Source organism: Gobio gobio, assembly GCF_949357685.1.
Source record: "Gobio gobio genome assembly, chromosome: 14".
Lineage (NCBI taxonomy): Eukaryota > Metazoa > Chordata > Actinopteri > Cypriniformes > Gobionidae > Gobio > Gobio gobio.
Window position 1 is genome coordinate 51,688,058 of NC_137107.1, and position 11,742 is coordinate 51,699,799.

General features: G+C 37.0%; 1 protein-coding gene across 1 annotated transcript; it reads right to left on the bottom strand.

Moving 5' to 3' along the window:
* Nucleotides 1–453: 453 nt before the first annotated feature.
* On the bottom strand, nucleotides 454–11,121 carry LOC307137197 (uncharacterized protein). The gene is made up of 3 exons (XM_079834697.1): nucleotides 10,996–11,121; nucleotides 3,945–4,211; nucleotides 454–3,460 (listed from the first exon to the last, which is right to left on the bottom strand). Exons 2-3 carry the CDS (start codon nucleotides 4,027–4,029, stop codon nucleotides 1,761–1,763), a joined length of 1,785 nt encoding a protein of 594 aa, XP_079690823.1. The 5' UTR covers nucleotides 4,030–4,211; nucleotides 10,996–11,121; the 3' UTR covers nucleotides 454–1,760.
* Nucleotides 11,122–11,742: the final 621 nt, after the last annotated feature.

Sequence of the window (11,742 nt, forward strand, 5' to 3'; positions counted from 1 at the left end):
ACTTTTTTTTTTTTTTTTGCGTTTTCCATACTGTCCCAACTTTTTCTGATTTGGGGTTGTAGAAAATATGAGCACTTGAAAGGTTTTTTTCCAGTATGAATTTGAGATGTGTAACAACATTGAGTTTCAGGGAATAATTAATTCAAATGGTATAAATATTCATGAGTCTATGAATATGATTTGCTTGTTGTGCAGACAATATTAACTTATAACGGAACCTTTAATCATGTAAAAGTAACCTTTATCCAAATTGATTTCTTCATCAATTATCAATCTTACAAACTTTAAAAAGCATTAATCTGCTTGATCAGGACAAATAATATTTCTTATGTTTGTACAATTTGTATTACTGAAGTAGTAATATAAGAAAATCAAGCTTGATTGGTAGCTAAGATCTTACGTCTCATTGACTTCGATCTTTGTGAGCAAAACAATACGGACTCAATTGAATGAAATTATTGGGTTTTAATAAAACAACTAAAGTATACAAAGCTACGAGTCACACGGGGTAAATATGCATATATATGTAGGAGAAAAACAACATAGTATAAAACAAGGAAAAATCAAACTTAACGAATAATATAAAGGGGGAAAGAATGATGGAAAGAGAGAATTAACGAGGGAGAGAGAGAGAGAGAGAGAGAGAGAGAGAGAGAGAGAGAGAGAGAGAGCTTCACAGCCCTTTCACAAAAGACCTCAAGATATTAACAATCCCGTGAACAGGAATAATTCAGACAACCTTTTACACGCAGTTTGATTGTGAAATAGAATACTTGCATTGCTATGGCTTCTCGTGTGTAAGTGTCTGAGTTTGAATCATCAGGGAAGTTCGGTAAGGATCTTCGGGTCCAGGGAGAATTTCTCTGAAGCTTAATAAAGTCGTTCGAGGAAGCTGCCGGTCTTTCTCTCCGTTGCAGGGATGCCTTCTCTCAGGGTGGCGAAGGCCAGGGTGGTCTTCCTCTCAATGGGGAAATGCCAAGGGGTCCTTCTCTCAGTGGCGAAAATGCAAAGAGTTAATGGTCAGTTCTCGTTCTTATAGATGAGATTGGAGGGAGGGATCCAATCACGTCCGGGAGACAGAAGGTGCAAGTTTTCCTTTGTTTCTGGACTCCCCTCCTCTTGGCTAATCAAACGGGGTGCTCATTTTAAGCCTCTATTCTTAGAAAGCTGGTACTTTTGCAATAATGCATCTTGTTGTAATTTGTGAAGGAGATTCGGTACAGTCGAGTTTCTGCGATTGAGAAGATACCACACACCGTCATTCTGCGATTTGAGAGTGCAGTATTACAGGATTTCCACAGTTACTGGCGTACAAAGTTTGATTTACATACAGTAAACATCTTAGCTCTTTTAATAGATTGTATAAAGACATTAAATCAACGAAATATATATATTTAAACGTTATTGAGGCAGTTTTGGTCCACATGGTTCATATAAGGCGAATGTGTGTGAGTCACACAAACAGTCCTGTGTCTTGTCTAAGTATGTGCGTCCATTCGCACAAAGGGTGTGTGTGTGAGGGTGTAAAGGCACGTGAATGCCTTGGGGCTATAATATTCAACGCTCCAATCTCTTGCGGAGACACGGTGGCGCCTGGATCTAATTAGTGTAGAGTCACATCAACACAAAGGCCCTTTGTCTATGTATGATCTGATTAGAAAAGTCACGAGAGGCTGTGAGGAGTTCCATCCGGCCAGATGTCTAGAGCTATAATGCATTATTGTTACAGTTGACTAGATGTAGTAAAGCTCTTCCCACAGTCACAGCACATGATCTCTCACTCCATCATGTGTTTTCTGGTGCCGTTTAAAACAGCTCAGCCATTTAAAACTCTTTCCACAGAGAGAACACACATGATCTCTCAGTCCTGTGTGTGTTTTCTGGTGCAGTTTAAAACTGTTCAGCCATGAAAAACTCTTTCCACAGAGAGAACACACATGAGGCTTCTCACCTGAATGAACTGTCAGGTGTTGATTTAGATTTGATGATGAAATAAAATCTTTCCCACACTGATCACAGCTGAATGTTTTTTTCCCAGAGTGATAGAGCAGATGATCCCTGAGACCTGATGCTCGAGAAAAACTCTTTCCACACTGAGTGCATGTATACGGCTTCTCTCCAGTGTGAATTATTTGGTGCTGTTTCAGATTATAAGATGTAGTAAAGCTCTTTCCACAGAGAGAACACACATGAGGCTTCTCACCTGAATGAACTGTCAGGTGTTGTTTTAGATTTGATGATGAAAAAAAATCTTTACCACACTGATCACAGCTGAATGTTTTTTTCCCAGAGTGACGGAGCAGATGAACACTGAGACGTGATGTTCGAGAAAAACTCTTTCCACACTGAGTGCATGTATACGGTTTCCCTCCAGTGTGAATTCTTTGGTGCCGTTTCAGAAGATTAGTTGTAGTAAAGCTCTTCCCACAGAGAGAACACACATGAGGCTTCTCACCTGAATGAACTATCAGGTGTTTTTTTAATTTTGATGATGAAATAAAATCTTTACCACAAAGATCACAGTGGTACGGCTTCTCTCCAGTATGAACTCGCTCATGTGTTTTCAGGTTTCCAGAATTAGTGAATCTCTTGTCACAGTATGAGCACTTGAAAGGTTTTTCTCCAGTGTGAATTCTTTGGTGCCGTTTCAGAAGACTAGATGTAGTAAAGCTCTTTCCACAGAGAGAACACACATGAGGCTTCTCACCTGAATGAACTGTCATGTGTTGTTTTAGATGTGATGATAAAATAAATCCTTTACCACACTGATCACAGCTGAATGATTTTTTCCCAGAGTGATGGAGCAGATGAACACTGAGACCTGATGCTTGGGAAAAACTCTTTCCACACTGAGTGCATGTATACGGCTTCTCTCCAGTGTGAATTCTTTGGTGCTCTTTCAGATGACTAGATGTAGTAAAGCTCTTCCCACAGTCACAACACACATGATCTCTCACTTCTCTGTGTGTTTTATGGTGCAGTTTAAACCTGTACAGTCGTGAAAAACTCTTTCCACAGAGAGAACACACATGAGGCTTCCTATCTGAATGAACTATCAGGTGTTTTTTTAGAAGTGATGATAAAATAAATCCTTTGCCACAATGATCACACTTGAATGGTTTTTCTCCAGAGTGAATGCGCAAATGTCTACTGAGAGCTGATGCTCGAGAAAAACTCTTTCCACACTGAGTGCATGTATACGGTTTCTCTCCAGTGTGAATTCTCATGTGTGTGTTAAGGTGTTGTTTTTGTTTGAAACTCTTTCCACACTGAGTGCATGTATACGTTTTTTCTCCAGAGTGAATACGCAAATGTCTACTGAGACCTGATGAGTGACAAAAACTCTTTCCACACTGAGAGCAGGTGTGACGCTTTTTGGCTTTTGTTTCTTCAGTTTTGAAGTCACAGAGTTTCTTAATGTCATTTAGTTTGTGTTGTTGCTCCTTCTCTTCCGTCTGGTCTAAAATAAACATATAAAGTAGTCAGACTCAGTTCAATGAGGTTAAATGTGAATATTAAAAACACTGAGCAGAAAACAAGACACAGCCTGTGTGAGTATAAAGTATCGGTAACACAATAAGGTTTCATTAGTTAACGTGAACTAATAATGAACTGCACTTCTACAGCATTTATTAATCTGAGTTCATGTTAATTTCAACATTTACAAAAGTTGTATTTGTTAACATTTGTAAAGTAACATGAACCAACAATGAACAGCTGGATTTTTATTAACTAACATTAACAAAGATGAATAAATATTGTAACAAATGTATTGTTGATTGTTAGTTAATACATTAACTAATGTTAACAAATGAGAACTTATTGTAAAGTGTTAAAGTAAGATCATTTAGATGCATTTCTCTATCATTTATCATCCATATACTGCTTATTATTTCACAGCTACTAAAGCAGTCAATAATGAAGAATCAAGAATGGACACCAACCTATTTGTTCCTCAGTCTCTTCATGTTTTATTCTGGATGGTTCTGGATAACTCATGTCTTCAATCTCCTCTTTAATAAACTCCATCTTTAACAGTCACACAGATTTCAGCTGCTACACCTGGAGTTTGTCCTTCTCTTGTAGGATGATGGGAATATTCCCAGTATTTATTGGTGAATTGTTGTGGGAGGGGCTTCAGTGGTGGGAGGGGCTTCACTGCAGGTGTGAACTGTGATCACTGTGAGATACTGACGCCCACAGGACCAGATCTGGAAAAATCAAAGACAAGTTACTGAATTTATACTGAATTACCAGAGTTGACCAGACCTGGCTAAAAAAAATATTTTGTAAATTTTTTTTTTCTGAAGAAAAACAAGCATATATATAAAAATTGAAGGCCAAAGTATTAAATGTCATGGATGTATATTTACTGAGTAATCCACAATTCTTTAGAGGGGGGACAATATGACAATTTTCACCTGAGATTCGGAGCAATATGGGGGTAAATGAGACAAATGAGAGTAAAAACGACTTTAAAAAAGATGGCAGCTTTATTTTACTTTTAAACAGAGATTGGTAGGACTATTAGTAAATTCTGTCGACTTTGGCGATCTTTGTTCACAATTGTTCACATTTTCAGTGGTCAAAAACCAAACGTGGGTCACTTTACACACAGCTGATACTTTTGTCTTTTACAGAGGAATATCTGAACAACAAATAATGTTGAAACTAGAAATGGATCTCGTTTTTTCTATAAACACAATTGCATAGAATATACCTGAGTGCCATAAATATTATTTTTCCAAAGTTTATGTGCCTGTCACTCTAAAAATATTAAAGATATCTTGATATCCTTCTATTCTTAATTTTTTCAATGGGTAAATTTCAATGGGTAAAATTGTTGATTTGACATTGAATGACCCATTAATTACATTTAAATGAAGTGAACACGTTTTCTGTCAGGAATATGGAGTATTTTGATACAATATCTGATACGAATCATGATTCGGATCGCGTGTCAAACCGCCAAACTACTGACTTTGGCGATCCAAACTGCTGATTCGACTCACTGATTCATAACGCTTCGAAGCTTCATGAGGCCGTGTTTTGAAATCGTCATCACTATATAAGTCGTTATTTAGGGTTTTTTTGCGCACAAAAACTATTCTCGCCGATTCATAAAGTTATTTTAGAACCACTGTAGTGAGATGGACTTTGTAACAACGTCTTTAGTACCTTTTAAGGGTCTTGAGAGTGAACCGTTCCATTGTGCCAATGGAGGCCTTTCAGAGCCATCAGATTTCAACTAAAATATCTTCATTTGTGTCTGAAGATGAACGGAGGTCTGACGGGTGTCCAACCACATGAGGGTAAGTAATTAATGACAGAATTTTCATTTTTGGGTGAACTAACCCTTTAAGAGGTGCATAGATTTAAGTTGTTTCAGTTCTACACAGGCAAAAAAAAAATGTTTTACTTAACCTGTTGTCTTAATGAGAAAGAATGGAAGTAGCCAAAAATGAAATTCAGCACCGCACCGTTTTTCCCTTATAGGAGCCAATGGCTCCTTAATTGATATTTTTGTCTGGAGCCCTGAAATTTACACAGCAAGAAGAAAAGAGCTGTCTATAAAAGAGTACAACTTATAGAAAATATTCACTTCGTCAATGTAAGTAAAAGTTATGAAGTTAGTTTAGGTGATATATAGAGAATTGAGTAATGTAGTAATTTGTATAGCTTTATTTATTGATTTTAAAGCTTATTTGTATGACCTTTGTATAGGCTATTTATATTAGTTTCAACTAAGTGCCTATTAATGATTGATTAACTAAAATGATACATGTGTAATTCCTTAAGGGTATGATAATTACATAAATTATATCGTAAGTCATTCAAAATTATTATTATATTAAATAAGCATTGTTAAAAGCCAGACGCTTTAGTCTTTAAAAAACATTTGCTATGTAGTGACCTTTATTTTGGAGTAGAAACAGGTGCTGCGTCCCAATTCGCATACTATTCGTACTAAATAGTATTCGAAAAAAGAATTAGTATGTCCCAAATCTTAGTATGTTAAAAAAAGTATTCCAAAGATTCCCGGATGGTTTACTATTTCCGGTCAGAATCCGAAGTGCAGATCGATACGCACTCTAACGGCTGATATTGCCCACAACCCATTGCGAGATGGACGAGGATTCGATTAGAACTACAAACGCGGATAAAAAGTGTTTAAAAAACTACAAACATGACGGTTACGCGAGTCTGGCGGTTAAGTGGAGAGGATTAGATAAAGTGGTTTGAGTGAGCAATTATCAGTATTTAACCTGACGAAAAGATATTTATTCAATATTATCCACATTATATTTCTCCTTCAGCAGCATTGAGAACTTTTGTAATGATACGTTTGGCCATTAACTTTGCAAACACATGAGAGGAGTCTCTGCATTAAAGACCCACGAAAGGCAGACCAACGATCGACTACATTTCTCTCCGATACGGTAGGAAATTAAATTGAAAGTGGGGGATTTGAACTGTGACGATGATTGACAGGGCAGTTTAAACGGTGACGGGACGCACGTAACAGAGTCCGTTAAAGATGACGAAGTATGTCCCAAAGCTTGCATACTCTTCTGCTACACACTCAAAAGTATGTACTTTTTCTTCACAAAAAGAGTACATACTTTTAGGACGTAGTATAAGTAGGCGAATTGGGACGCAGCCAGGGACTTTATTGCATCAGAGGTGTGTCACTTTGCTCACAGCTGATTGGTCCAATTTCAGTTTGAGCTTTTATCCAGAACATAACCTTCCATGGAGCATTAGCGTTAGTGTTACTGGAAATGAACACTGCTAAAAGCCAAATCACTGTAATGGTACCTAAAACCCAGGATTAGCACAAACTAAGCTTAAACATAACTGGCTAGCCAGCTAAACCGGCTTCATGGTATAGGCCCCTGGAGACAAACGACCAACAATCTGACACAAGACTGCAAACACAAGAGCTGTGTCCCAAAGTGAAGGGCGCGCACTTCGAAGGCCGCATTTGAAGTATGATTGCGTCATTGCAGCACTACGAAGTGTGTCCCAATGTGAAGGCTGCACCCTCTGAAGGCCACATTTGAAGTGCGATTGCGTCACAGCGGCACTACGAAGGGTGTCCCAATGTGAAAGCTGCACTTCCGAAGGCCGCATTTGAAGTGCGATTGCGTCACAGCGGCGCGATGAAGGCTGCCGCAAGTCTAAGCGACTTCAAAATGCGCCCTCCGTTTCTCAGGCAAAGAAAGGGTACAGCAGATGGAAGCTTACCACAACTTCGCAGCCTATCCTATCCCAGAATTCATAGCACACTGGTGACTTCAGGATTTGACTGGTCCGCATTCCCGCGGCACTCGATCATATTTCTTGCGGCGCGGGATTAAATTTCCCAGTGAAAGACGGTAGCGGTCGGCACGTCTAGCCTGGATACTATTAAACACAACAGCGCAACCGCTTGAACTTGAAGTAAACAAAACGTTTAGTGCATTCGCACAGTCCCCAGTTCCCTGCTCTGAGCAACCTGGCAAAACTTTAATTTCCCAATTTTAACTTGCTTAAATGTTATTTATTTCTCAACCATTCTCTCAAGAAGAGGAATCAGTCCATTTTCTCCCTTTTCGCTCTCTTTATTTTTTCTTTTATCTTTCTTTTTTCTTTACAAATTAGATCTGCGCGGGGCGGTTTTTTCATCCCCTCCCGCAATAGGATGTATTCCGCACCGCACCCTTCCGCTCGCACTTCAAATTCTCTAAATAATTTTATTCCCGACCCGACCGATCCAGCTAAATTTAGATTTCGTTTCCAGGATCGCTCTTTTAAATTTCCCCTACAGAAAGAGAGAGATTGGGGATAACAAAAGTAATAGGCTATGTTGGCCAAGCAATAATTTCTTTATTTTTCTTATCATACTGTCAACACCGTATAAAATATCACAGACAAAAATAGGCTAAATCAAATGCGACGTCACTCAAAACTATAAGTCAAAATGCAAATAAACGAAAACTGCTAAGTCTCCTTCAAAGGCTTAATGTAAAGTCGTGGCCGGGATGCACCGAACAATTTCTCTATAGTATTTATTATTATTATTTTTTTATGCAAGTTATTTGTAAATGAAACAAAGTAATTGCTGTCTATTGTTCATTTTCCTTAACTTGAAATATGTATAGGCTAAATAAAAGAGAAGTGGTTGTTCTTTACATTGTTTATTTTTTTGTAATGCAAGTTATAATTTGTACATTAACCTCATGTTAATTAATTAATCACCTTCATTAATAAACCATTCATCCTATAGCCGATATGCCGATGGTTGTAAATCGATCAAAAATCATACATCGGTGCATCTCTAAATCTTACTTATTGTTAATTTCAACATTTACAAAAGTTGTATTTGTTAAAATGTGTTACAAGTAACGTGAATCAACAATGAACAGCTGGATTTATATTAACTAACATTAACAAGGATTGAAAAAAATATTAAAACAAATGTATTGTTGATTGTTAGTTAATACACTAACTAATGTTAACAAATGAGACCTTATTGTAAAGTGTTAAAGTATCTTTAATGTGCAAAGGTCAGTTCTGTCATTCACTACGATTAAAACTGATTGAATATGATCATTTAGATTAGGGATGGGCGATATGGACTTAAAAATGTATCCCAATATTTTCTAGTATTTATTGCGATAACGATATCAATGACGATAAATGTAGTATCATTCCCCATGTTTTTGGATACAAGTGAAAGCTGCATGCATTCATATACATATATATATATATATATATATATAATTAATAATTTTTTTATGTAAAATTCCACACCAGCCTTTTCAGAAATGAAAAAGTTGCAGATATAATTGTCTTCTGTAAAAGTGCAGGAAATGTTTAAATAGTGCAACTGTGCTAAAAAACGTCACACAATACAAACAAAAATAATTTTGAAATCAATGACAAGTTTTACATGTAAACCGATTCTGTATTTATTCATACATGGTGCAAACAGTGGTAAAAATAGCAGAAACAGCAAAAGTAATTATCCCAAAAATGTCCTCAGATTACAAAAAAGTTGAAAATAATGATTTAATGATAGAACTTCAGTAATTTGAGTTGATAATATAATAATACCACGAATTATTCTACTAATAAAAATAAACTGCACTAAGGAATAATGAGCTTCTGGGTTCATGAATATTAATCACGTTGTCAGCGCTCATTCCAACTGATTGGCTGAAATCAAAACAGGCACCGTAATAGGTGCGCGCCAGCCAATGAGATTCCCGTTTGTGCATTCCTTTCTTCCTGTTCACGAAAGGCTGAATAATTCCAAATAAACGCCATTACTTTACAGGAAAATGCAACAAAGGATATTGTTTACATGTAGCACATCAATTCTGTTTGGTATAAGACTCTCTCGCTCTCTCTTTGAGTGTGTGTGAAACACTGAGCGCTCTCAGTCGCGCGCCTCACACTAGTGTTTAATGTGCGTCAAATACACTGCGCATTCATTGAGATTAACTGAAATAGTTTGCTTTACCGGTCGATTGAGAAAGAGCAAATCTCTTAAGCGCTCAGTCCAAGTGCTCAGCGAGTGAAAATACATCTGTATGGTTCAGATTGCCCTCAGGTGCCCCTCGTTTAGCTATGAACTCTTCCGCCATAGTTGTTTTCATTCTGCACGTGAGATGAGAGACGAACGCAGCCACCGCGGCCATCATAAAGTAATAACGCTTTAAGCATCAAGAGACGGCCAGCGGTGGCACGGTGCGGATGGGTCGCGCCATCAACTAGGCTTTATCGTTATTATCGCGGGAAGGCAAATTCTTATCGTGGGGAGAATTTTTACCAGTATATCGCAAACGATAAGATATCGCCCATCCCTAATTTAGATGCATTTCTCTATCATTTATCATCCATATACTGGTTATTATTTCACAGCTACTAAAGCAGTCAATAACGAAGAATCAAGATACTGACGCCCACAGAACCAGATCTGGAAAAATCAAAGACAAGTTACTGAATTTATTGTGAGTTGACCAGACCTGGCTTAATTTTTATTTGTTAATATTTTTTTATGAAGAACGAAAAACATAAATATTAATGAAAGCCAAAATATTAAATGTCATGGATATATATTTACTGAGTAATCTACAATTCTTTAGGGGGGGTCAATGTGACAATTTTCACCTGAGATTCAGAGACAAATTACAGGAGGGTAAAAACGACTTTAAAAAAAGATGGCAGCTTTATTTTACTTTTAAACTGAGATTGGTAGGACTATTAGTAAAATCTGGAGATCTTAATGTGGTTTCATGAGTAAATTGGTCAATTGTTCACATTTTCAGTGGCCAAAAACCAAACGTGGGTCACTTTACACACAGCTGATACTTTTGTCTTTTACAGAGGAATATCTGAACAACAAATAATGTTGAAACTAGAAATGCATCTTGTTTTTTCTATAAACACAATTGCATATAATATACCTGAGTGCCATAAATATTATTTTTCCAAAGCTTATGTCCCTGCCACTCTAAAAATATTAAAGATATCTTGATATCCTTCTATTCTTATTTTTTTACAATGGGTAAAATTGTTGATTTGAATGACCATTTAATTACATTTAAATTAAGTGAACACGTTTTCTGTCAGGAATATGGAGTATTTTGATACAAGTTAGATATTAATTTCATTTAAAACAAGGTTTGTTGAACTCCTGTTCAAAGTCTGAGAGAAACAACAGGACCATCATGTTTATCTGAGCTGCTGAAAAGCCTCTTTGTCTCCTAAAGTTCCCTGTTTTCCCCTCATTCATTATGCTGATGTCTGAGATCTTCTGTAAAGTGGCACATTAAGCACATTTTATTGGTGTAATAGAGTCAGAGTCTGTGAAAAACTCTCTGCCAACATATTATTACACTCATAATAAACCAGGACACACAACGCATTTCATTACATTGGTCCTTAAACATGTAAACTCTGGAGCTGATTAATGTTAAACTCTGTAATCTGAGAAACATCTCTCACCTGCAGACTGGAAATATAAGGCATCCGGAGAAAATATTCCACTTTTGTCCTTCATTCACGATCGTTAACAGCGTCGCTTTCAGCTTGAACTGATCTCAGCACGTCTCTCGCGCTTCTCTCTTCTGCGCATGCTCAGTGCGCGTCATTTTTCTTCTTCTTCTTCTTCTTCTTCTTCTTTTTTAACGGCGGTTGGCATCCAGCTTTTGGTGCATTACCGCCACCTTCTACTCCGGAGTGTGAATCAGATTCCAGTTCCAACTTCCACAAAAAAAAACAAAATAAAAAATAAAAATAAAATAAAATAAAATAAATAAAAAAAAAAACCCACAAACTTCATTATTACCTACCCAAATTACTATATCCTGTGAAAAAGCCCTGTTTCCCTCAAAAAGTTTAACAGTTCTCTAACTTCCATTCTTGTTCTCATCTCCAGTACTGTTTTTAAATTTAACTCTTGCACTCCTAATTTATTAAAATTATTTTTCATATTCTCTCTCTGTATCCCATATTTCCTACAATTCAAAATTACATGTTCCACTGATTCCTCTTCTTGACACTCTTCACACACACCTGACTGATGTTTCCCTACCATTTTTAATGATTTATTTAAAGCACAATGTCCCAACCTTAACCTTGTCAATACTACTTCCTCTCTTCTGTCTCCACTGCATACTCTATTTACTTTGATATTTTTTTGGATATAATATAAATGTCTCCCCTTCTCCTCTTCATCCCACCTAACTTGCC

Excerpts from the sequence above, each read along its gene's own strand:
- LOC307137197 (XM_079834697.1), bottom strand. The coding sequence starts at position 4,029 with ATGGAGTTTATTAAAGAGGAGATTGAAGACATGAGTTATCCAGAACCA. Across the intron at positions 3,461-3,944 it reads AGAGACTGAGGAACAAATAG|ACCAGACGGAAGAGAAGGAG; the intron begins GTTGGTGTCCAT and ends TGTTTATTTTAG.